The sequence below is a fragment of the Thecamonas trahens genome, assembly GCF_000142905.1.
Source record: "Thecamonas trahens ATCC 50062 unplaced genomic scaffold supercont1.4, whole genome shotgun sequence".
Classification (NCBI taxonomy): Eukaryota; order Apusomonadida; family Apusomonadidae; genus Thecamonas; species Thecamonas trahens.
The window spans coordinates 640,720-664,084 of NW_013657676.1; the positions used below are offsets into that span (position 1 = coordinate 640,720).

At 64.2% G+C, this 23,365-nt stretch overlaps 10 protein-coding genes across 10 annotated transcripts; 6 read left to right on the forward strand and 4 right to left on the reverse strand.

Moving 5' to 3' along the window:
- Nucleotides 1-255: 255 nt before the first annotated feature.
- Nucleotides 256-4,668, forward strand: AMSG_01151 (uncharacterized protein; the record flags this gene model as incomplete). Its single annotated transcript, XM_013906861.1, has 3 exons — nt 256-341; nt 781-4,050; nt 4,076-4,668. The coding sequence occupies exons 1-3, from the start codon at nt 278-280 to the stop codon at nt 4,666-4,668; spliced, it is 3,927 nt and encodes a 1,308-aa protein (XP_013762315.1). The 5' UTR covers nt 256-277.
- Nucleotides 4,669-4,853: 185 nt separating this feature from the next.
- AMSG_01152 (7-dehydrocholesterol reductase) lies at nt 4,854-6,793 on the forward strand. Its single transcript, XM_013906862.1, has 2 exons — nt 4,854-4,975; nt 5,571-6,793. The coding sequence occupies exons 1-2, from the start codon at nt 4,866-4,868 to the stop codon at nt 6,775-6,777; spliced, it is 1,317 nt and encodes a 438-aa protein (XP_013762316.1). The 5' UTR covers nt 4,854-4,865; the 3' UTR covers nt 6,778-6,793.
- Nucleotides 6,794-6,936: 143 nt separating this feature from the next.
- Nucleotides 6,937-9,537, forward strand: AMSG_01153 (phenylalanyl-tRNA synthetase, beta subunit). The gene is made up of 2 exons (XM_013906863.1): nt 6,937-7,010; nt 7,646-9,537. Exons 1-2 carry the CDS (start codon nt 6,953-6,955, stop codon nt 9,451-9,453), a joined length of 1,866 nt encoding a protein of 621 aa, XP_013762317.1. The 5' UTR covers nt 6,937-6,952; the 3' UTR covers nt 9,454-9,537.
- A 644-nt stretch (nt 9,538-10,181) lies between these two features.
- AMSG_01154 (uncharacterized protein) lies at nt 10,182-10,903 on the forward strand (the record flags this gene model as incomplete). The annotated part of the gene is made up of 2 exons (XM_013906864.1): nt 10,182-10,527; nt 10,566-10,903. The coding sequence occupies 2 exons, from the start codon at nt 10,182-10,184 to the stop codon at nt 10,787-10,789; spliced, it is 570 nt and encodes a 189-aa protein (XP_013762318.1). The 3' UTR covers nt 10,790-10,903.
- Nucleotides 10,904-11,187: 284 nt separating this feature from the next.
- Nucleotides 11,188-11,361, reverse strand: AMSG_01155 (50S ribosomal protein L33; the record flags this gene model as incomplete). The annotated part of the gene is made up of 2 exons (XM_013906865.1): nt 11,188-11,208; nt 11,233-11,361. The coding sequence occupies 2 exons, from the start codon at nt 11,359-11,361 to the stop codon at nt 11,188-11,190; spliced, it is 150 nt and encodes a 49-aa protein (XP_013762319.1).
- A 493-nt stretch (nt 11,362-11,854) lies between these two features.
- Nucleotides 11,855-13,457, forward strand: AMSG_01156 (uncharacterized protein). The gene has a single exon (XM_013906866.1). The coding sequence runs from the start codon at nt 11,871-11,873 to the stop codon at nt 12,879-12,881; it is 1,011 nt and encodes a 336-aa protein (XP_013762320.1). The 5' UTR covers nt 11,855-11,870; the 3' UTR covers nt 12,882-13,457.
- On the reverse strand, nt 12,872-16,688 carry AMSG_01157 (RapGAP/RanGAP domain-containing protein; the record flags this gene model as incomplete). The annotated part of the gene is made up of 3 exons (XM_013906867.1): nt 12,872-13,432; nt 13,474-13,706; nt 13,745-16,688. The coding sequence occupies 3 exons, from the start codon at nt 16,686-16,688 to the stop codon at nt 12,887-12,889; spliced, it is 3,723 nt and encodes a 1,240-aa protein (XP_013762321.1). The 3' UTR covers nt 12,872-12,886.
- Nucleotides 16,689-16,862: 174 nt separating this feature from the next.
- On the reverse strand, nt 16,863-20,171 carry AMSG_01158 (uncharacterized protein; the record flags this gene model as incomplete). The annotated part of the gene is made up of 2 exons (XM_013906868.1): nt 16,863-19,916; nt 20,154-20,171. 2 exons carry the CDS (start codon nt 20,169-20,171, stop codon nt 16,863-16,865), a joined length of 3,072 nt encoding a protein of 1,023 aa, XP_013762322.1.
- Nucleotides 20,172-20,438: 267 nt separating this feature from the next.
- AMSG_01159 (UDP-3-O-[3-hydroxymyristoyl] glucosamine N-acyltransferase) lies at nt 20,439-21,253 on the forward strand. The gene has a single exon (XM_013906869.1). The coding sequence runs from the start codon at nt 20,480-20,482 to the stop codon at nt 21,233-21,235; it is 756 nt and encodes a 251-aa protein (XP_013762323.1). The 5' UTR covers nt 20,439-20,479; the 3' UTR covers nt 21,236-21,253.
- On the reverse strand, nt 21,226-22,566 carry AMSG_01160 (uncharacterized protein; the record flags this gene model as incomplete). Its single annotated transcript, XM_013906870.1, has 1 exon — nt 21,226-22,566. A coding segment is annotated over one exon (1,312 nt), but the record flags the coding sequence as incomplete, so codon positions are not given.
- Nucleotides 22,567-23,365: the final 799 nt, after the last annotated feature.

Here is a 23,365-nt window from a genome sequence, read left to right on the forward strand (position 1 = left end):
AAGGTAAGCCAGAAGCAAGCCCATCTCACATGACCCACAGTATTAGCAGATGAGATGATTACCAAGTCGTGCCCCCCACCCAACCCCACCGACGCGCCACCCACCCCATCGAAGCGCCACCCAAATCACGGCATTTGCCATGTCGGCCAATTCCCCGCAACGCACGCGGCCGCCGAGACTAACCCCCCCTCCCCCCTACGAGCACCTCTCTCACCCCCTCCCCCCTCCACCCCCTCCACCCCTTCCACCCCCCACCCCCTCCACCCTTTGTACACCCATGTCCCTCCTCCGACCTAACACCGAAGACGTACCCCCTCGGGCAGTATCAGCCAAAGAAAAGGGTACGCCACCTTGCGCCTGCCCTCACTAGTCCTGCCACCTCCTCTCCCTCTCTCCCCACCCGCACCTCCCCCTCCCCCCCTCCCCTCCTCCCCCCCCCTTCTACACAGCCCAGACTGGATCGATCGGTGGCGGAACTATGATTGGAATCGGCGGAGGATGGGCTTAGAATGCATGGCAAAGTCATCAAGCGGCTGGAAGTCGTCCTGTTTCAATGATCTGCTCTTCAACCGACGTGCTCGTCGCACAAGCCACAAGCCACGAGCCACGAGCCGCGAGCCACAAGCGGCGAGCCACGGGCCGCCAGTCTGGGATAGCCAATCGTCTGCAGTTGACGATATGTTTTGCTCGATTTGTTGCAGCCTCATCGCATGCAGCGATCAAGCTGGAGCCGATGTACAGTGCGCCGGGCGCAACTCACCGATGTGTGGCGTGGTGTAGGATATGCTCTGTCTGTGTTCGAGTCTGCGATCGAGGACGTGCTAGAGACGCGGTGGTGTATGAAGGTGAAAGAGGGCCAGCTCAAGCCAAGGCTGTTTATCCTCACGCGGTACCGCATTGCTTTGGCGAGGTTTGGCAGTCGGCGGGGCAAGGGCGCCATCGGAACGGCAGTCCCGCTGACAGGGGTGGTGAGACTCTCGGGATCGTTGAGAAATGGCCAGTTTGTTGTGGCGTACTCGGGCGTGTGTGTCGGGCGATGGGACCTCCGCTTTGCCTCGTCCGAAGACGCCATTTCGGTGGCCAAGATGGTGTTTGACGGCGTCTTTCGCGCCCGCATCGGATGGGAGCTTGACGCCTGCCCTTCGCTCTCGTTCTCCAAGTCGACAACGTCGTACTTTCACGACCGGCGCGAGCGCATCGAACTGCCATACGACGGCTTGGCGTACGCGTACCCGGCGTACGCGTGCGGCTACTCGCGCTCGGCACCCGACGAGATCGTCATCACCACGCAGCACTTGCTTTACCGCTACCCGCTGGCCGACACCTCAGGCAAACCGGTTCTTCCACTCCGGACCGACGTCCAGTTTTCAATCGGCAAGGTGGGGACGCTCAAGGGCGCGTCGCTTGACGCCGGCCTCCCGCTTGTCCGTGCGCTAGCCCGCAACCGATGGTTTCGCACCTTTCGCATCCGTTCCAACTCCAAGTACAAGCACGCGCTCCGGGTTCTCGCTACCACGCTCAAGTACAACACTGCGCTGCAGGGCATCGAAGTCAACCACCCGCCCGCGGCCAACAAGGTCAAGCTCCTGCTTCTTGCACGCGGCATTGAGTCGAATCCGGGCCTTGTCATCACCACTCTCTCGTTTGTCTCTGTCACGCTCTCGGCCGTCGCCCATGTGCTCGGACGGGCTCTGATGTCGCTCACACACCTCAAGTGCCTGACGCTCGAAAAGGCCTCGCTGAACGACGCCGGCTTTGTCGACATCTTTGGCGCGGCGGCGTCGGCCGAGCCGCCGGCGCTCGCCGGCCTTGTCGCGCTCAACCTTGCTAGCAACGGCTCACTCGGCTACGACGGAGCGGCAGCATTCCGCAACTGGCTGACCTCGGGCGCCGGGTCCTCGCTCCGCTCGCTCGTCCTCGACGGGACCATTGTTGGCTTTGACGTCCTCTTTGCCGCCCTCTGCACCGGCGACAGCATCCCACTGGAGTTTCTCGACATCTCGGCGTGGCAGATCCCGCACGCTTCGGCCTCGGCCGCCGCGCTGCTGTACACCCAGTCGCCGACGCTGAGGGCGCTCTCGCTCGCCAGGGCGCGCGGCATGAACGCGGCATCTGCCGAGGAGCTTGTCAACGCCCTCGGCTCGGGCGAGCTCGTTTGTCCGCGCAAGCCGCTCTGCCTCGATCTGACCAAGCTCAAGATCTCCAACTGGAGCAGGTTCAGCGGTGCCATGGGCAGACTCAGCGGGCGGCTAACGTCGCTTGTCCTCGACGACGCGGCGCTCAAGCCGGGCGCCTTTCTGGAGCTCTGCCAGTCGCTGTGCTCTGTGACCTCGCTCAACTCACTCTCGCTCTGCCGCGTTTTCAAGGGCTCCAAGCACCGCAAGACCATCGGACAGTCGATGGCGCACCTGGCGGCGGTGGTTGCCGCGGTCGACCTGCGTGCGCTCTTTGTCAACGGCAACGGCTCGTCGGCGGCGCTCGGACTTGCTGGCGCCGAGGCGCTGCTCATTGACGTTCGCTCGCTCGCGTCGCTCGTAACGCTCCACCTCGCCCACAACAACATGACAGCCGAGGGCCTCGAGTATGTTGTCCGCCTTGTGTACAGCTCGCGCAACCTGCGGTGCCTCGACATCGACGACAACAAGATTGGGATGGCCGGGCTGGAGAGCCTCGCTGTCGCCATTGCGCGTTCCGACACCATCATCGCTGCCGAGGTGCCCAAGACCGACGTGTCGGGCATTGAAGACCAGCTGAAGGCGGTCAAGGTGCCACGGCTACTCGCGGAGAACCAGCGGCGGCTCAACATGTGTCTCGACATCCTGAGGAACACACCCAAGCAGAACCGATTGGCGCTGCTTGACCCGAGGGCAGCAGCCGACTCGGACGACGAGTCGGACTCGAGCGTGTACGGCGAGGCAGCGGTCGGCCTGGTCGACCCGCTTGGTGCGGCACTGCCAGATGGTTCACGGCTTCTCTTCCATCGGGCTATGGGCAAAGAAATGGCGCGGTTCGACCAGATGTCATCACGGATGGCGCCGACGCTCAACGCGTCTCAGCTCTCGCTGGCGTCACTCGCGGAGCTGACGTCGGGTGACGGTATGTCGCCGGCGCCAGCATCGCCTCTGCCTGCGCCGGCGGTAGTCACCGACCTTGCCCGCAAGGAGGCGACGTCGATGGCACGCCTCCGCGAGTCGACGCTGCAGAGCGCCGACTCGCGCGAGGCGCGAGTGTACCGCCTCGCCGGCGACGGGCGCCGCCCGATGGACGCGGTCACGCTCTCTGGGCTCGATGCGCTGGCGACGCCGCTGCAGGCGCGGGCGAACGTGTCGGCGCTTGCGGCGCTCAACGACGATGCCGACGCCACCTTTGCCAAGCTCTCAGAGGCAGTCCTCCGCCGTGATCCGAACGAGATGAAGGCTGGCGCTGGGCGGACACGGACGCATCGGGCGACACCGATGCCCGAGCCGGAGAGCCGCGAGCCGGCGCGACACTTTCTTGTCGAGCGAGTCATTGGCGCCGACGGCCCTGCGGGCGGCGATGGGCTTGGTCCGCGCAACGTCTCCAACGTCACTACGCCGCCGTCGTCGTGGTCGGGCTCGCTCTCCAACGACTCGGGGTTGGGCATTGCTGTTGCTGAGAACTCGGACGGCGACGGCGACGTCGGCAACGACCATGCCGTGCCAGCTGCGCTCGAGTCGTTTGACGAGCTCTCCGAGGCGTCGGACTCTAGCAACTCGGGCGACTCGCTTGACGGGCTATCGGGCACCTCGGGCCCGCCGCGGCCGAGGGCGCTGTCTAAGGTTAATCGCCTCCGCCGCTCGTCGCTCTTTTCATCGGTCGCCTCGCTCCAAGCCGCTCCGTCGAAAGTGCTCGGCAAGCGAATTGCGCCTGGCGAGGCGGACCGCTTTGCCGAGCCGCCGTCTCCGAGCACTGGCTCGTCTGGCGGTGCCTCTCGCCCACCCGAGCAATCGACTATCCTCGATGGCTACCGGGACATGGAGTGGTCCGACTCGTTGTCGTCATCATCATCGTCGTCGTCGTCGTCGAAACGTACCCTGACCACAGCTTCACCGAGGCATTCTGTTGCCGCCGGGCGCGGTACTGCCGATTGCGGAGCGGAGCTCGTCGCGCCCCAACTCAAGGCCGACGTCAGGTGACTGGAGCTCGCGCGGGGCGGTCATCAACGACGAAGACATCCATATCCCGCGCCGAACACCGCCCGCGCTTCCGCTGGGCACTGCTGCGTCGGCGTCCGACTCGGACGACACCAGCTCGGACCCGTCGAGCACCAGCCGACAGGCGAGTGCGCCGGCGCTGGCAACGTCCAATGGCCTCGGAACACCACATGCCTCCTTTGTCTCGTCGAAATCGTCGTCTTCGTCATCATCATCATCGTCGTCGTCGTCGTCATCGACGCCTTCGACCATCTCAATCTCGGCGCCGCCGCCGCCGCGGCCCACGCCGGCGTCCACTACCGCCACAAATGGGCGTCAGCGCTCTGTTGCTCCTAACGCACCGCGCCAACGGATCTCGCTAGCTGCCGGCCTCGCCGACTTTGTAGTCCCCGTCGACGATGGCGCCGCCGAGCCGACCGTCGAGGCGGGGAGCAGTGCCGTCGCCCCGTCTGATGTCACTGCCGCGCTCCTTGCCGAGCTCGACGGACTGTAGATGACAGCGCCATGCAGAGCAAGTAAAGCTGTACGCGTCACCGGGCCGACTATCGATACCCCCCCCCCCCCCCCCCCCCCCCCCCCTCTTCCCATGCAAAGATCGAGTCATCCGCACAGTGATATGTCGTAATGGTACAAGTGGTGAGCCGAGACTCGTGCATTCGTCAGGCGTTCACAGTCGACTACAACAACCGAATGTGGTCTAGTAACTCCAAGGCCGAGTCTGTGGGCCTCCTCCCTGGTCGCAAGACTCTGGGCCCTCTGTTCCTGATGATCACCACTCCGGTCTTTGCCCTTGTTCTTTGGTACGACTGCGTCCTGCCTGTTATCCCCTTCTCACTCTCCTGCTCTATGTCATTGTCTGTACCCATCCCGCTCCCCTCCCCTCCCCTGCCCCCCTGGCCACGTCGCCAGTCTGACTGGTGCGGATGGCCACTTTTTCAACGTCGGGGCCGAGGATGCTACGCACCCTACTGCAGCTCGCTACACAGATGGTATAGTGTCGAAAACTGTACTAGTGGTAGATGTATAACGGTTGCAGAGGTTGGCCAAGTTTCGTTTGTATAACGCTTGGTATGCCTGCTGGAGCAGCGTGTGTGTGTGGCTGGCGGTGGTCTTGCGCTCGGCGCGCGTGCTTTGGCTGACGGAGTCGCTCCCCCGAGTCTGTCGCGTCCGTTTGCTGCTCCGACCTTGGACCTCCAACGAGCGCAATACAAGCGGAAGATGAGCCGAGGCATTCGACAGGCTGATTGTAGAAGCAATCATGTCCCATGGCTGGCTCGCAGTATGAGGACCATCGGAGCAACTGAGCATGTGAGGACTCACACGGACGATGCATGTGACGGACGGCGTGTTGATGGTGTGTGTTTGTGTGTGTGTGTGTGTGGGGGGGGGGTTTAGGTACTGCCTGGTGGAGCTTGATGGCTCTTTCGTGACGTTCTACCAGCTCATCCAGGAGGTTGGGCTCAAGGAGGCGATGCTCATGTGCTGGCAGACGCCGAGCTGGTACGAGTACAAGATTCTCGCGGTGTACTCTGTGTTTGAGCTCGCGCTGATGAAGTTCCCTGCTGCGATTGTGGAGGGGCCTGTGACGCCGAAGGGCCACGTGCCCAAGTACCTGGACAACGGCATGTCTGCGTACGTGATCACGATGGCGGTTGCTGGCGTGCTTCACTTTACGGACGTGTTCCCGCTGCAGACTGTGTACGACCACTTCCACGGGATGCTCTCTGCGCAGGTGATCATCATGCCGACGGTTTGCGTGCTGCTGTACCTCAAGGGCGTGTTTGCACCGACGTCTGTGGACAACTACGACTCGGGCAACGCGGTCTTCGACATCTACTGGGGCCGCGAGCTCTACCCGCGCATCTTTGGCTTTGACGTCAAGATCTTCTCCAACTGCCGGTTCGGCATGATGTCGTGGCCGCTGCTGCTGCTCGCGTACGCGGCGAAGCAGTACGAGCTCTACGGGTTTGTCTCGGACTCGATGCTGGTCTCGATCGGCATCCAGTTTGTGTACCTGACCAAGTTCTACTGGTGGGAGGCCGGGTACTTCCGGTCGATGGACATTGCGCACGACGCCGCCGGCTTCTACCTTGTCTTTGGCTGCTGCGCGTGGCTCCCGGTTGTGTACACCTCGCACTCGCTGTACCTGGTCAAGCACCCGGTGGTGTGGGGCTGGCCGCTTGCCGGCGCCATCTTTGCTGCCGGCACCGTCTCGGTTCTCATCAACTACTGGGCCGACAAGCAGCGGCAGGACTTCCGGTCGACCAACGGCCAGCTCAAGATCTGGGGTAAGGACCCGGTCATTGTCCGCGCCGAGTACCAGACTGAGGAGGGCGAGTTCAAGAAGTCGATCCTGCTGGCCTCGGGCTGGTGGGGCGTCGCCCGCCACTTCCACTACGTGCCCGAGGTCCTCGGCGCGTTCTTCTGGACCTTCCCCGGCGGCTTTGGCTCGCTCCTGCAGTACTTTTACGTCATTTTCCTCGTCATTCTCCTCACCGACCGCGCGTTCCGTGATGACGCTCGGTGCCGGTCCAAGTACGGCAAGTACTGGGACGAGTACTGCGAGCTGGTCCCCTACCGCATTGTCCCGTACCTTATCTAAAATCGATGATCCGGAAGCATTGCCTACCAAGCTAGCCAAAACCTGCCCAGTAGAGTGATGGCAAGTGGCTGCTACTGCTCGTCTTGTCTAGGCGATTGCCGCGTCTGGCTGGCACGAGTCATCGTCCCCCGACCGTACCCCACACCCCGCACCACCCAACTCTTTCACCACAACCATGCCCGTTGTCTCTGTGGGCCGCGACAAGCTCTTTGCTCTCCTGGGCCGGACCATGAGTACGTCCATACACACACACACACACACACACACACACACACAATGAGAGATATACCCCCCCCCCCGTCCCTCCTCCGCCTCCCCGTTCCTCCTCCGCCTCCCCTCCTTCGACGCCTCGAACCTTCGTTGGATGTTGGGCGAGGTGATCGCAGCGAGAGAGGGCGACCAGGGCAGGCAACTGGCGGGCCTGCCAGGGAGCCATGCTTGAGTTGGAGACAACGGAGAAATCCCATAGAGAAAAAGTGTGACGTTGTGATGAGGAGGGGGGAGGGGGTTTGGTTGGTATGATGGTGTGTACCGCTGTTTGTGGTCATGACGGGGGAGGGGGCCCCCGACCGGCGCGTGGGAGACCCCCCCCCCTTCTACAACCAACCACGTCCAGCACGCTCTTCTGCTCCTGCTCGATGGGCCACTAGCTCTGCTGCTATTTGCGGCTCTGTCATGTCATTGTTTCAGATCTGTGTCGATGACGGTTGTTCTGGCGGTGGTGAGGGATGATGGGTGGGCGAGGCGCAGGAGTGGCGGAATTTTTGACGAGGGAGTGGGCAAGCGGGCGGAGAGGGCAAACGTGTGGGCTGGAGCAGAGCTAGATCAGCACTTATGGTTGGGCGAGATGTGGTGGGCGCGAGTACAGCCGAGGAGGAGTTTGACCACCTGTGCTTCGAGTTTGGCATCGAGCTGGATGATGTGACAAGCGAGAAGGAGCAGCAGATCAAGGAGCGCGGCGTTGCGGAGGAGGGCGCGTCTGAGGAGGTCATCTACCGGATTGATGTGCCTGCGAACCGGTACGATCTGCTGTGCGCCGAGGGCCTGGTGACTGCGCTCAAGGTGTTCAAGGGCGAGATCGAGCCGCCTGTGTTCTCTGTGGTTGTGCCCGAGGGCGAGGCGATGACCAAGATGTACGTGGAGCCCGAGACGGCACAGATCCGGCCGTATGTTGTGGCTGCGATTCTGCGCGGGGTGACGTTTACGGAGGACTCCAAGGCGTCGTTCATCGAGCTGCAGGACAAGCTGCACCACAACATTTGCCGGAAGCGGACGCTTGTGGCAATTGGCACGCATGACCTGGACACTGTGCAGGGCCCGTTCCGGTACCGGGCTATTGCGCCGGAGGACATTTCGTTTGTGCCGCTGAACAAGACGGAGGAGACGACGGGCGCCGGGGTGATGGATCTGTACGCGGACGACGCGCACCTCAAGGGCTTCCTGCCGATCATCCGCGACTCGCCGGTGTACCCTGTGATCTACGACGCGCAGGACCGCGTGCTCTCGCTCCCGCCGATCATCAACAGCAACCACTCGAAGATTGAGCTCTCGACGCGCAACGTGCTCATCGAGTGCACAGCAACGGACCACACCAAGGCGATGATTGTGCTCAACACGATTGTGGCGATGTTCTCGCAGTACTGCGACGAGCCGTTTACGGCCGAGGCTGTGCAGGTGGTGTACCCCGAGGGTGACGCGCGCAACGAGCGGGCGCTTGCGCACTACCCGGACATGTCTGCACGGACGGCGAGCGCGGACGTGGCGTACATCAACCGGGTGATTGGGATCAACGAGGACGCACAGGGCATTGCTGCGCTGCTCAACAAGATGATGCTGCCGACGGCTGTGGGCGAGGATGGGGCGAGCGTGGACGTGAGCGTGCCGCCGACGCGGTCTGACGTGCTCCACGCGTGCGACATTGCCGAGGACGCGGCGATTGCGTACGGGTACAACAACCTGCAGAAGACGGAGCCGAAGACGTACACGGTCGGCAAGCAGCTGCCGATCAACAAGCTGACGGACCTGCTGCGACTGGAGGTGGCGATGTTTGAGTTTACGGAGATTCTCACGTTCTCACTCTGCTCGCACGCCGACGCGTTCGAGAACCTGCGGCGCGAGGACGACGGGCAGACGGCGGTGCTGATCGGAAACCCCAAGACGTCTGACTACGAGATGGCGCGGCCGACGCTGATGGGTGGGATGCTGAAGACGCTGGCGGCCAACGCGAGCCAGCCGCTCCCGCGCAAGCTGTTTGAGATCACCGACGTGGTGATCAAGGACCCGAGCACCGACGTCGGGGCGCGCAACGACCGGCGGCTGGCGGTGGCGTACTCGAACCACTCGGCCGAGTTTGAGATCGTCCATGGCGTCCTCGACCGGGTTATGGAGGTCATCGGCGTGGCGTGGGCCGACGAGCCGGCCAAGGCGTCGGCGTCCGACGGTCCGGCGGAGGCCGCCGCCGTCTCGGCCGCCACCGCTAGCCTCTCGTACAAGCTGGAGGAGGCCGACGACGCCGCCTTTTTCCCGGGCTTCCAGGCTTCGATCCACCTCAACAACGAGGTCATCGGCTCTGTCGGCATTGTCCACCCCGAGGTTCTCGCCAACTTTGGCATCTCGTACCCGGTCTCGTACCTCGAGATGTCCATCGAGCCGTTCCTTGTCGACCATTCCAAGTGAGTAACATTCGGTTCTGTCAGAGAAGAGAGGCAAGCGCGGCAAGCAGCCACTGTTCCGGTCGAATAACATGCTTGATGCATCCTTTGTGCGGGGTGCGCTATCGAGTGGCGCGGGGCCACAGCTTCCACGGCCACCGAGGGCGAGCGCTACCTCGGACACGCCACCTGCGCCACAGCTGTCTCGAGTTGATGGCAGAGGGTCATATGGCCTCTGAGAGTCACGAGGCAGGTGAAGGAAGTGATGTACGGGTACGAGTCGTCATACCGCCGTCGACCAAGATAGAGCTCTCCTTGAGTCGACCTGTTGTCCGGGGAGCGGTGGAGGCAGGCATCCGTGGTAAGGTACCTTCCGTCAAGCACCGCTTCCTCCGGCTCGTCCACAATGGTGCGGTCCTTCCGAGTGCTTCCAATGCTCTGCTTGACCTCCCCAACAATGCTGTACTCCATTGTATTGCCAAGAATGGGCCTTGGTCCGACGCTGTTCCGGTCCCGCCGCCTGCTCGCCCTGGTGTGACAGCTGCGGCTGCTCTCCCGCCTGCTCTTACTGGTTTGGCTCTCCCGCGCGCTGCTGCACAGGAGGGCGAGGTGGAGATAGTGTCGGCAAGGCCGGGTGGCGTGTCGCGGAGACGATCGGAGGGGCTGCGACGCGAGACGGGGCGGAGAAGAGCGAGGAGATCGCGGCGCGGGCGAGGGCTCGGCGGCGATGGCGATGGCGAGACCGGCCGCCGGATGCGCGAGGAGAGGAGGCGGCAACGGACGGCCACACGCGACGATGGCAGCGACGATGGAGGCAGTGGCGACGACGACGACGGCGACGACGAGCTTGGCTTTGACCATTTGACCACGTACGGTTTTGGCGCGCAGCAGATTGCCGAGGTCCGCGAGCGGTTTCTGGAGGCGCGCGGGCACTTGCCGGCGGCGCAGCGGCGTCAGGAGGAGGAAGAGTGGATGAACGCCATTGCACTCATCTCGCTCCACGATCCGCACATCAGCCCGGTTGACGTGCTCGCGCAGAACATGGTGCCACCACCGGCGGCGGCGACGCCGATGAGCGCGGCAATCGATGACGTGTTTCGTGGGGAAGACGCGGCGGCGATGGTCGCAACCGGGCAGCGCGGGCGGCTGCGTCTGCCACCACTGCCATTGTGGCGGCTGTGACTCAAGAGGGCTCGCACTTTGACTTTCTCGTCGGCGCTGTGGCCGGCTTTGTTCTCGGTCCGATCCTCATGATCTGGCTCTGCTGCGAAGACTCACTAACGGGCCAGTTCCGGCTTGGTCTTGTCCTGGGTCTGTTGATCAACGCCGGCTTTGGCTTGTTGCGGCTTGTGGACGGATGACGGCCTGTTGGTGCTGGCCCAAGACCGCAGCGTCAGCGCCCTCGGCACGCTGGCACAAGATCGAGATGACAGGCTGCCTTGACGCTCTGATCAAGTACATACCGAGCTACTACCGCTAGCCTTTTCACCCCCCCCCCCCCTGCCGCGCGCGCTTGATCTCGACATTCTCCATGTCCTCAGTCGACGTGCCCGAGGAGCGATCAATGGCGCGTCGACAAGACTCGGCTGAGGCCACGTTTACCCAAGCCACCCCAGGCTACACCAGTGCGACCCAATACCACCCACCCACCCTACCCAATGCAGATGGCCAAGGTGTACACATGTAGGCGATGTGGTACCTCCTTCCCCTCCCAGCCTGTGTGTGGGAGGCAGGGGGAGGGGAGGGGAGACCAGGTCGGTCATGACTTCATCTTGGCCTCCTTGAAGAGGACGTGTTGACGGACAACAGGGTCGTACTTGCGAAAGGCAAGAGGCCGCTGAATGGACTTGGGGTTCTTACGGATGGTGTAGTAGAAGCCAGTACCTGCTGCAGACACAAGCTTCACAATAACCGTCTTGCGCTTGCCAGACATCCCCCTCGCTCGCTCTCTCGCGTCAACTGTGTCCGTCTCGGCTCACCTCCCGCCCAGCGGCACTCCCGCCCACTCCCGCCTGCTCCCGCCCGCTTCCACCCGCTCCCGCCCACTCTTGCCCGCTCCCAACGGCTCCCACCCACTCCCGGTCACTCCCGCCCACTCCCGCTGCCATCTGTAGACCATGATGTGCAGATCATGTACCGATCCACCTCCCTACCACACAGCCTTTGCACTCTCTCGAGGCAGCCATGCTCATAAGTGTCCCAACCCATATCCTCAACAAGCCCTCCATCCCAAGATGCACTATCATCCCTCTCTTCTCTCTCTCTCTCCCGATCTCTCCCCTCCCCCCCCCCCCCCCCCCGATCTCCACCCCCCCCCGATCCCCGGCCTGATCTCCCTCTCTGCCCTCTGTCCCCGCAACTCCATCCATCCATCCGCCCACCCGTCCACTGCCACCACACCCCATTGCGGAGGCACTCACCTCACTCACACTCGCACTCATCATGGCTGTGCCTTCGTTCGAGCCGCTGGAGCTGGACTTTGATGACTCTGCTGTGCTTGGAGGGGACAATGCGGCTGCGCTGGTGACCTTTGGCTCTGATGACGACGGGGACGACGACGACGATGGGCAGGTCAAGATCGAGCTGGTGCCGGCGCCCGATGTGGGGAGTGATGACGAGAATGGCAGCGACGAGGACGGCGGGGTGTCGCGGAAGCGCAAGGCTGACGATGCACTCGAGGACGAGCGTGCGGCCAAGAAGAAGAAGAAGGAGAAGAAGAAGAAGACCAAGAAGGGCCGGAAGCGGCATGACGACGAGGACGACCTCAGCCTCCCGATCTCGCTCCTTTCCGGCCCGACCGATGGCGTCGACGCTATGGAGGTGCCTGTGGCGCAGGCCAAGTACTTGCAGCGGCGACTTTTGTCGCTGCTTGCGCCAGAGATGTCGTCGGTGGAGCTGGACGCGGTGGCGGTGCCGCTCGAGGCCATGCTCCCGCCTGCGGCGAGCGAGATCCAACTCGGCCGCTTCACGCGCTCGCTCTACGGCGACAAGCACATGTATGACATGCTTGTTGCGCCGCGGCCGCAGGCGGAGGTTGTGTTTGGCGCGCCGCGGATCCTGATTGTGACAGCCGGCGGCATGCGGTGCGCCGACGTGGTCCGCGAGGTGAGCGCTGCGCTCAAGCTGCCAGAGAAGGCTGCGCGCGGGCGCAAGGTTATCCGGCCGGCGAAGCTCTTTGCAAAGCACTTTAAGGTTGCGCAGCAGGCCAAGTTCCTGCAGACCCACGAGGTCAACATCGGCGTCGGCACGCCGAACCGGCTCATCAAGCTGATCGAGGCGTCGGACGGGCTCTCGCTCGACCGGCTCGAGTTTGTGCTCCTCGACATCCAGCGCGATGCCAAGGAGCGGTCGCTGCTGGACATGCACGGGGTGGACGTTGACGCGGCGCGGCTGCTTGCCAAGCACCTGCTTCCTCTGGCTGCCGAGGGCCGGCTGCACATCGGGCTCTGCTAAGCGGTTTAGTAGTCATCGGTATCGTCGGCGCCGAGGGACGACGAGTCCGAGTCTGCGCCGGCGTAGTAAGCGGTGACTGCTGGCGGAGCATTGGGCCGCGGGCGGGAGCGTGTCGAGGTGGCGACGCGGGCATCTGCGCGGGCGTTGGAGCGCTGCGCTCTCGACGAGGCCGCTATCTTTTTGGAAGCGAGTGATTGGACGAGCGAGCGGCGCGGGCGTCGCTTCTTGACCTGAGTTGGCGAGGCGAGCGCGTTGGCCTGGGGCGAGGCGTCGGATGTGTCGCCGGCGGCGGAGAGAAAGGCGTCGATGGCGGCCTCGGCCTCTTCCTTGGAGAGGGTGATGCGGCGGCCGGTCGACTTGTCCATGCCCTCGGGAACTTCGAACGGATGAGCCGGCTCATTAGCCTGGATGCGGACAACGGTAGCCGGCGCGACAACACAGTCGAGTGGCGAGCTGGCGCCGGCGACGAGCGGGCCGGTATCCGGCGAAGTGTAGACCGGGAACGACTCGATGACGGAGCCGTTGATGAAGGAGCGGATCTCGACAAATGTCTCGTAAATGACGACGAGGAAGGTGCCTTCAGGTGAGGCACGAAAGGCGAGCGGGTGCCGCGCCACACAAACGGGCGCGAGTGGTCGATGGCGAGCGAGCCGGAGAGGATGACGACGCCGTAGTGATCAAAGCAGAGCAGGATGCTGTCCGGCAGCGAAAAGGCGGCCATGGGCGTGGGGCGCTCTGAGCGGGCGGCCTCTCCGGGCTGCAGCGCTGGCTTGGCCTCGAGCATAATCTTGGGGTGGACGGCGGTGAGCGGCATGTCGAAGAGGCCTGCGAGATGGGGAAAAACGTAAAGTCGCCAGCGGCACCGGCGACCAAGCCAGTTCGGGTCAGATGGAGGGACTCGACCCGCCCCGGGAGCGGGAGTGAGGCTAGGCGGCGATACTGGGCGTCGTCGCCCGCCACGAGCGGCGGGTCGACGACGAGGAGGTCGACGACCGAGCCGAGCGCGAGGGCGACAAGCGGCTCGCCGGTGGCCATGTGGCCGACGGCAAATGCGTGGGCGCCCTTGGTAAAGGGCACAAGGGTGAGCGAGGCCGAGGTAAGTGACGAAAAGCCACGGCCTTCGCGGCCCTTGCGGTCGACGCCCCAGTCGCGGAGCTCAGTCAGGATACAGCCAATCTCTGTGGCGCGGAGCGAGAAGAGCTGCGGTGCCGGGCCGGAGGTGAGGATGAGGACCCTGTGCAGATCCATAGCGTGGAGATCGCTCCATGACGGCGATGTGATGGGCGCCGGCGAGGCCTCAAAGGAGAGGAGCTCCATCTGGTCGACCCGCGGGAGGTCCGCGAGACGGTGTGGGGTGTAGCCGTGTGCGACGAGCGCGTGCGGCAGCATCCACACGCCCGACTGCGAGCCGTAGAGCGAGGCTGCCGGGCCAAACGAGAGCGAGGCGGTGAAGACCTCGTCGAGGAGCGGGTCGAGCTCGTTGGCGGGCGCAAAGAGCGGCGCGAGGGTGTGGGCCTGCGGCGATGCCTGCGGGAGGTCGTCTGCGGCCACGTGTGGCGTGGCCCAGTCGACGGCGGCGCGGAGCTTGGCCTTGCACTTTGAGGCGCGGGCGTGCGGAAAGTGGGATTCGGCGGCGAGCTCGAGGTACTGCTTGCGGGTGCGGCGGTCGCGGATGACAAACTCGGGTGAGACGTATGTGGCAAACTCACCGTTGTGGCACTTGGTGAGGAGCATGTCGATGGTGGCGGGTGTGCGCGGATAGAGCAGAGCAGCGGGCGGGTCGAATGGGCGGAGGCCCTTTTGGCGGGCAAAGGCGATGCGGTAGCCGTCGTCGGCCGGCTGGACGACAGCGATGATGTTGGTGTACTGCGACGTGAGGGTGTCGACGCAGAACGTGGTATCGCCGTCGACAAAGACAATGACGACAATGTCGTTGCCAATGAAGCGCTTGCGCTGGATAAACTGCTCGTCGGTTGCATCGTACTGGAGCATGGTTGAGACGTGGAACATGACGGCGGTGTCACCAAGGGTGGTGGCAACCGAGTAGAGGCCCGACTTGTCGTAGGCGGTGTCGAGCTGCGCAGCGTAGCCGTCGTAGCCCTTGAGGCGGACGCGAGTGCCGAGCAGGTCGAGGAACTGATCAAAGGCCGGTGTGGCGTGCTGGTTACCAAACATGGCGTTCTCTTCGGTCTGGTCCTGGCGAGCGAGGAGGACGCCAACCTTCCACTTGGGCTCGGTTTCGGGATCCTCGACGTTGACAAGGTGCGAGACGAGGCCTTGGACTTCGCTCGACGGCAGCGGGTGGAAGTACTTGGCCCACTCGGCGAGTTCGTCAAAGCCACCGGCGCGGAGCAGAAGCTCGAGCGTCATCGGTGTCTCGGGTGCGGCGTCGGCAACGTGGACGAAGCGGACGACAGCCTCACGGCGCCAGAGAATGGTGAAGTACTCGAGCCGTGCGGCGTCGGCCGTCTCGGCAATGAGAACCGAGACGATGGCGACACCGCCGCATGCGTCGTGCCACGCACCAAAGTTGAGGTGTGGAAGAGGGGCAAAGAGCCGGCGGTACCAGTACAACTCGGCCTTGGCGTCGTTGACCACGTTGATGGCCGAGTCTGGAAGTTGCCAAGCGTGTGGAGCGAGCGGCGGGTCGAGGACAAAGCCGGAGCCCGGATCGCAGATAGGGGTCCCGGCCACCGATGCAGTGTTTGGCGGCGGTGCCACGAGTTGGGTCTCGACCGGGAGGCCGAGGTCGGGGGCTTCATCGACTGAGGCGATGGAGGCTGACGACGCCGACATCATCGACGATCGACGAAGAAGAGCCGAGCGTGAATGGCGGGCGGCGAGCGAGGGCGCGGCCGGCGGGACCCGGACCCAGCGTGCGCGGATCTCGATGTCTCCAGAGATGGACTCGCCCTTGAAGCCGGAGAGACCGATGAGTGGATAGGTTTTGTGAAGGACGCGTTGGGCGTCGGTGAGCGACGGCGAGGGCGACCGTACGGCAGCAGATGAGGCTTCTGCCGGAGTGACGAGCGGAATGGCGGTGATGGGCAGGATGACACGACCCAGGAAGTTCTTGGACATGCCCATGCGCTCCGAGTCATACACAGTTAGCTCGACGGCACCGTCGGGGTCGGTGATGGGCAGGACGTAGCGAGCGTCGTCCCAGACGGGCGAAAAAGCCTTTTTCTTGACCGAGGTCTCAAAGACGAGGTCGTCGTCGGCTGGAGTGTGGATGTAGAAGTCGTCAGCAGCGTCGTCATAGGCGCAGTCGGACGATGAGGCCGGGGTGTCGGTGTCGCGGCGCGGCGAGAGCGGCGAGGCGCCGCGCGGGGTGGTGGCGAGCGACGAAGCAGCCGACGAGGACGAGGCAGCGGCGGCTGCCGAGGATGTGGCGCCTGTAGCGGGCGAGCCTGAGGCAGTGATGTGGCGGACAATGACAAACGGGTTGATGTCGGACTTGCGGTTGGCGGCGAGGTCCCGGCAGGCGAGAACCTCGAGCTCGAGCATGCCGCAGTTGACAAAGACGTAGAAGAGCTTGTCGTCGCGAAAGCCGTGCTTCGACTCGACATGGCGAATGAGGCCAAGACGGAGCATGTCCTCGGCCATGCGGACAGCAGCCGCACGGCGCTGCTTGGCCGACGTGGCGCCGTCGAGCACTTGGGTAGCCACCAGCCAGTCGACAGCCTCGGAGCCGACAAAGCAAGCACGGTACGTCCTCAGGTGCCACTTGCGGGTGCGGATAGGGATGCCCTCTTCCATGGAGCGGGCCGCAGCGACCAGCCGCGAGATGGCTAGCGCATGTGACATGGCGGTGGTGAGATGTGGGGAGGGCGGGGAGGGACGGTGGGTGGGTGGGCGGGTGGGTGGGTGGGTGGAGTGTGGAACCGAGCGGTGGTTGGCAACGAGGGGGTTTGCGCGAGGTGGGGAGGAGGGGGAGGGGGGGGGGGGGGGCGACGTGCAGAGAGTGTAATTTTTTGTGAGCTACGATGGGAGCGGGTGATGGCGCTTGGACGACTGCTCGGTGGAGGAGGAAAAGTCCTCGAGATCGGTAAAGTGCTGCGACTGAAAGGCGGCGCGGTAGTCGTCGAGAGTGGCAGGTTCCATGGCCTTTGCGATTTTCTCGGCGGCGGGCTGGATGAGCGGAAAGTAGCGGGCAGCCCAGATGGAGGCGAGGACCGGGCCGACGCCCTCGACGGCAGCAAAGGCGTCGTCGGTCGTCGGGAGGAGGTTGGCAAAGAGGTCGATTTCCTTGGAGTGGAACTGGCGCGGGAAGTTCTTGGCAAAGTTGTCGGTGAGGGTGGTGAGGTTCGCGATGAGCTCTGCGCGAAGGTCGAGGACCTCGCTGGGTAGGGCGGCCGAGTTTGAGTGTCGGCGACGCATGATGGGGCGATTGGTAGCGACGGCAGCGACCTTGTAGGCGGAAGCCATGGGTACGGAAGAAGCGGCACGGGCGGCGGCGACAGCAGCATGATCGGTGGGGAGGGCTTGCGGTGTCGGGCGGGTGCGCGAGTTGGGGGTAGGCCGGTTACGCGACGACGATGAGGCCGAGCGCTGGCGCTTGCGCGACGAGGCCGACGAGGCCTTGTCAGCGACGGCGATGATCATGGGGCCGGTGTGGCCATCGAGAAAAGCGTTGGCCTTGGAGCCGGGCTGGATGTAGGTGGAGACGCCACGATGAGGCCCCGGGCGCGACTTGGAAAACTCTGAGAGGACACCGTCGAGGATGAGGTGCTGGACGATGCGGTTGATGTTGTCGCGATCAAGGCCGCGGCCAGCGCCAGCTTGAGCGAGTCGGGTGAGGCCTGCGGTGACCAAAGGTTTCGAAGAAGAGCCGTAGTAGCAGGCAGCGACCTGAGTGGCGGTGACGGGTCGATGAAGCTCTTTGCACGCGGTTTTGACGAGGGTGACAAGGTTGCGGGCGTGCTTTGTGACGTCGACCTTGGCAAAGATGGCAGACGAGGCGCAGTTGTCACAGGTTGAAGCGCACTTTGCAGGGTCAAAGGTACGGCCAAAGTGGGCGAGCTGGAGGAAGCGGCGGCAGTCGACCTTGTTCAAGCAGTAGCGGACGACGTGGGCAATCTTGGACTTTTCCTCGCGCTTCTGGACCCACGAGGTCTCGGTGTTGCGATCGATGAGGGACTCGATGCGGGTCTTGTCCTTGTAGGAAAAGTAGACGAGACAGTGGGCGTCGAGGCCGTCGCGGCCGGCGCGGCCGGCCTCCTGGAAGAGACCCTCCATGGACTTGGGCATGGTGTAGTGGACAACAAAGCGGACGTCGGGCTTGTTGATGCCCATGCCAAAGGCGATGGTGGCGACGATGACCTTGACGCGTCCGTCCATCCACTTGTTCTGGACGTTCTGGCGGGCGCTAGGGTCGAGGCCGGCGTGGTAGTGCAGGGCCGGGATGCGGGCGGCGTAGAGCTGGCGCGCGACGTCTTCGCACTCGCGACGAGAAAAGCCGTAGACAATGCCGGCCTTGTTGTGGAACTTGGTGCGGATGAAGGCTACGATGTCCTTGACGGTGGCTTTGCTGGTCTTGGGACGGACCTCGTAGAAGAGGTTGGGCCGGTTCATGGACTGGGTAAAGTGCTGGTAGTTTGCGGAGAGGCCGAGGTTCTTGATGATGTCGATGGCGACGGGCGGAGTGGCGGTGGCAGTCAGGGCCATGACCGTGACGTTGGGGAACGAGTTTTTGAAGATGTTGAGCGAGAGGTAGTCGCTGCGAAAGTCGTGGCCCCACTGCGAGACACAGTGGCACTCATCGACGACGACGAGAGAAAAGTTGCCGCGGTCGTTGCAGCGGGCGAGCGCGCCCTTGAGCGCGTCGGACGCGGTGACCATTTCCGGGGTGGTGAACACAATCTTGGTCTGCGGCGAGCCCGAGGCGATGTCACTGAGGGTGGCGCGGCGTTGATCGTCGGAAGCGCAGCCGGCGAGAACGCCGACGCGGACGTTGCGGCCGTCGAGAGCGGAAGCCTGATCAGCAATGAGGGCAATGAGCGGTGAGATGACGACGGTTAGGCCGGGAAGGGCAAGGGCCGCGACTTGGTAGCAGAGCGACTTGCCGCCGCCGGTGGGCATGAGGACGAGGGTGTCATGACCGGCCATGGTGGCGTTGATGACCTCGCGCTGGGTGTCACGGAACTTGCGGTGGCCAAAGACGTTGTAGTTGATCTCGTCGATGCGTTTGGTCCATTCAAAGGCATTGCCGGCCCAGCGCTTGCGTGACTCGGCGGCGAGCCTGTCGAGATCCTCGTGGGAGGGGATGGCGGCAGGCTGGGGTGGGGCGTGGTGGGTAAGGCTCTGGCCGCCGGGCATGGCTTGCATGGGCACCGCCGGGACTTGCGCGTGCATGGCGGGTATAGCCGGCATCGAGCGCGCAGGAACCGGAGGAGGAGCGGGCGAAGGAGCATGGGCTAAGGCGGCGACGTCCATGGAAGTCGACGCGAGCTTGGCGGCAACGCGGTCACGAACAGCGGCGAGGTCACTGCAGAGCTGACGAATCTCAGTCCGCAGAAACTTGGCCTCGGGATCATCGCTATGGAGGGTGTCGCCGAGCCTGGCGCGGAGGAACATGGCTTCGGTGTCGATCTGCGTGAGATTGGTCTCGAGTTCGGCGCGCGAGGCGCTCGCGCGGGGCAGGGTGATGAGCTGTGACATTGGCAAGCGTGTAGTGGCAGCGGCCGGAGGCGGCGACGGCGGCGGGACGGCAGCGTGGTGCGGAGGTGCGGCGGGACGCGGGATGTGGCGGGGTGGCGAGTCGAGCAGCATCGGGTGCGGGCGGGAGGGCGGAGGCGGGTGGATGGTGGACTGGCCCTGCGGGGCGATGAGAGCGTCAAAGTCGAGCGTGGCGAGGTGCTGATCCAGCATGTCCTGCGACGAGCGGATGTCTTCGAGGTGCTGGGCCTTTTCGCGCTGGGCAGCAGTGAGGTCGGCGTCGATGTCGTCGATGAGGATAGGCTCGTCGAGCGCAAAGCCGATGTCATTGAGCTCTTGGGCGTAGCGAGCGGTGAGCTCCTCGCGCGAAGTGTGACTCTGCGGGCGCGGCGGTTGCGGGGGCGGGGTGGGCAGTGGCTGTGGCTGGTATGACTGGACCGGCAGCGGAGGCGGCGGCGGACGACGCTGGAGTGGAGCACGGCCAGAGAACTTGCGTGGTGGTGGGAGGGCGTTTGCGTCTCGGAAGGAGATGGGCGAGTCGTGGGCGCGTGCGGCGAGGGCGCTCTCAGCGTGAGTGGGACGAGCATGCGACAGGCGGGCGTAGAGACCAGTCACCTTGTCAGCCGCGAGCATGGCCACCTTGAGCTCTTTGAGTGTGGCGGGGAGGTTGTTTTGTGGGCGTGGCATGGTGGGGTGAGCTGGGGTGGGCTGGGGTGGGGGTTGGGGGGGTGGGGTGGAAGAGAGCGGTGGTGACGGCGGGAGCAAAAAGGTCGTAGTTTTCATTGGCATGGGATGGGGGTACACAAAATGGCCGAGTGTGTCGTCGACGGCGAGACTCGATGTGGCTTCGGCGTACTTGGGTAGGGGAGCTAGGGAGCTGAGGTTGCAACTTGACTCGGAGGGAGTGGCGCAGCGTGTGTTGTTAGAGACGGGGTGTGGTAATGCTAGCTCGGTTGGGAGTTTGGCGAGCTGTCCGTATTGGCGTGAGGCGGAGGATGGTGGCGGCGGGTGCGGTCGGCGCGCGGGCGATGGCGGCGGCGGCGTGGATAGATGAGACGGCGGTAGTCGGCGCTGGGGTTCAGGTGCATCCGTCTGCGGTCATCGGGCCGGGAGTCGTGGTGGGAGATGGTGCAGTGATCGGGCCTGGAGTGGTGATCGAAAACGCGACTCTCGGCGAGCGGGTGATGGTCGAAGCCGGGACAGTGATCGGAGCGCGCGGGTTTGGGTATCTTCCGCGGGTGGAGGGGGTGGAGGGCGAGGGCGATGCGTGGACGGTGTACAAGCCACAAGAGCTGAGCGTAGTGGTCGGCGATGATGTGCATCTCGGCGCCAATGTGACGGTCGACCGCGGGTCGTGGCGCGAGACCGAGATCAGGAGCGGGAGCAAGCTTGACAACGGCGTGCACGTGGGGCACAACGTGGTGATCGGCGAGGGGACGCTCATTGCGGCGCAGAGTGGCATTGCTGGCTCGTGCACGATCGGGCGGGAAGTGCTGTTGGGCGGACAAGTCGGAATAGCACAGCATCTGGTGGTGGCCGATGGGGTGAGGGTGGCGGGCAAGTCAGGGGTGCTGAGCGACTTGTTGGAGGCTGGCGCGGCGTACGGCGGGTACCCGGCAGTGCGGATCCGCGAGTTCCACCGGATGCATGCGATGGCTAAGCGGGGAGTGGAGCGGACAGGCGGAGGGAGCGAGTAACATGATTTCATGCGGTGGGCTACTGCGGAGTGGAGCTGGCCTTGCTGGCCTTGCGCTGAGCACGGGCGATGCGCTTGTCGAGCTGAGCATCTGTGGGTGTGAGGACTGGGCCGAGTTTCAGCGCACCGTCGCAGACAATGGCGTCCGGCTTGCCAAAGACCCCGGCGCGAGCAAGGCTCGGGTCGGCGAAGCGGGCGAGACGGGCGTGGACCCGCGGGAGCGAGTAGGAGAACAGGCGCGGGCCAGCAGTGATGGTGGCGGCGAGGTCGATGGCCGGCGGGCTCGACGCCACACTCAGCGGGTGGTCGTCGGGGAGGGCCGGAAGCACGCGGGTGACAAAGGCAGTAAGGACGTCAACCTTGGCCTTGATGTTCGACTCGAGCGAGTAGCCGAGGAGCGGCGGAAAGTCGAGGACAAGGTCGCGGAGCTGGTCGGGCGAGAGGCCGAGGGTATCGGTAAAGTATGCGGCCTTGGGCTTAAGGTTTGTCTCGACGGAGAGGCCAAGGGTGCGCGGATAGAGGGTGAGGAGGCGCTTGAGGTCGGGATGCGGGACGCCCCACTCGTCGGCAAAGTACTGCATGGTGGGAATGACATTACGCTCGACCGAGTAGCCGAGAGCTTGCGGAAAGTGAACAGCCATGCGGCGCATGTCCGCTTGGGACATGCCGAGACCGGCAACCGGGCCCGGCGGACCTTCCGACGGCAGGCCCGAGCAGAAGGAGACCCAGGGCCGGAGGTGGTCCTCGACAGAGCGGCCCATGATGTTCGGGTTCGACGAGAGCACGCGGGTCTGCTCAGCGACGGTGAGGCCCAAGTCCGAGGCGAGGAAGGCGAGTTTGGCAGCAACAGTGGCGGCAGGCATGGAAAAGAGCTGCGGGTAGGTCTTGACCATGCGCGCAACGACGTCCCGCGAGAGGCCGCGTGCCTCGAGCTCGGCGACACGCGGGCGAAGACGCTCCTCCAGCGAGTAGCCGAGAACAAGAGGAAAGCGAGTAACGGCGACACCAACGTCCGGTAGCGAGAGGCCCAGATACGAGGCAAGCCACTCGACCTTGGGCTTGACCGTATGCTCGAGCTCGTAGCCGAGGAGCGGCGGCGCAGCAGCAACCAGAGCGCGGAGCTTGGCAGTATGCAGGTTGAGCGAGTCCCGGAGATAGTCAATGCGATTGACCAAGGCAGTTGGCTCAGCCTTGGCCAGAGCAGGACGCGCAGTGACAGCCGCAGCAACCTCGTCGACAGACATGCCTAGGTGGGAGATGAGGACCTCGCCGACACGGGCGGCGGCAGCCTCGTCGTCGGCCTCGCGGGAAGCTGCCGAGAACAGCCGCGGGCTGAGAGTGAGACCGGAGCAAAGACCGGGAGCACGTGGCATCGACCGCAACCATAGGCGAGTGAGGCCGAGCATGGAGTCCAGGGCGTGGGGTGCGGGGAGAGGCGTGGGGGTGGCTGGGGGTCGGGCGGCGGATGCGGTGAGATGGGCTCTGACTCTGCCGCAAGCAGCAAACAACTGGCGCAAACTGATGTCGATGGCGGGGAGTATTCGGCGCAACTTCGATTGAAGAGGCATTGTCTGCGGACGGATCGGCAGGTTAGCGAGCGCTCCTTGTCGTCCATCTCGCCGTGCCCGTTGTCGTCGTCAGTGCCCCATTGGCAACCCGGTCGGACTGGGCCCGGTCAGTCATAGGGGGAGAGCCTTGTCCTCGCCCAGCCAGACTTGGGCCCGGTCTTGATCAGCAGCGACGCAGGCGGGCGGCCGTAGCTGATGGCGTGGGCCCAGGCAGTTGTGGGCTGCGGGGCAGGTGGAGCAAGGGAAGGCTTGGGCCAGGCCATGGTCATGGCTGGTTCATCGTCAGTCGGTGTCGATGTCGGTGAGGGGCGGGGGGGGGGGGGGGGGGGGAGTGGGAGCGGATGGGGTCGGCGGGCGGCGGGCGGCGGCTGGCGGCGGGTGGTCGGCGAAGCAGGGGCAGCAGAGGGGGCGGGATTGGGGCTGGTTGGGTGGCTTCAGATTGGTCTTGGTTGGTAGATCAGCAGCATGACTGGTGATAGTTAAGGGATAGCGGTGTCGGGGTCGGGGATGATGATGGGGGTGACGTAGAGCGGGAAGACGAGGAGGAGTGAGGGAGGGAAGGA

What these genes read in the sequence shown, in the direction of transcription:
- AMSG_01156 (XM_013906866.1), top strand. Translation starts at nt 11,871, where the DNA reads ATGGCTGTGCCTTCGTTCGAGCCGCTGGAGCTGGACTTTGATGACTCT.
- AMSG_01159 (XM_013906869.1), top strand. Translation starts at nt 20,480, where the DNA reads ATGCTAGCTCGGTTGGGAGTTTGGCGAGCTGTCCGTATTGGCGTGAGG.
- AMSG_01153 (XM_013906863.1), top strand. Translation starts at nt 6,953, where the DNA reads ATGCCCGTTGTCTCTGTGGGCCGCGACAAGCTCTTTGCTCTCCTGGGC. An exon ending in TCTCCTGGGCCGGACCATGA is followed by an intron (nt 7,011 to 7,645) that starts GTACGTCCATAC and finishes GCGCGAGTACAG; the next exon opens with CCGAGGAGGAGTTTGACCAC.
- AMSG_01152 (XM_013906862.1), top strand. Translation starts at nt 4,866, where the DNA reads ATGTGGTCTAGTAACTCCAAGGCCGAGTCTGTGGGCCTCCTCCCTGGT. An exon ending in GTCTTTGCCCTTGTTCTTTG is followed by an intron (nt 4,976 to 5,570) that starts GTACGACTGCGT and finishes GGGGGGGTTTAG; the next exon opens with GTACTGCCTGGTGGAGCTTG.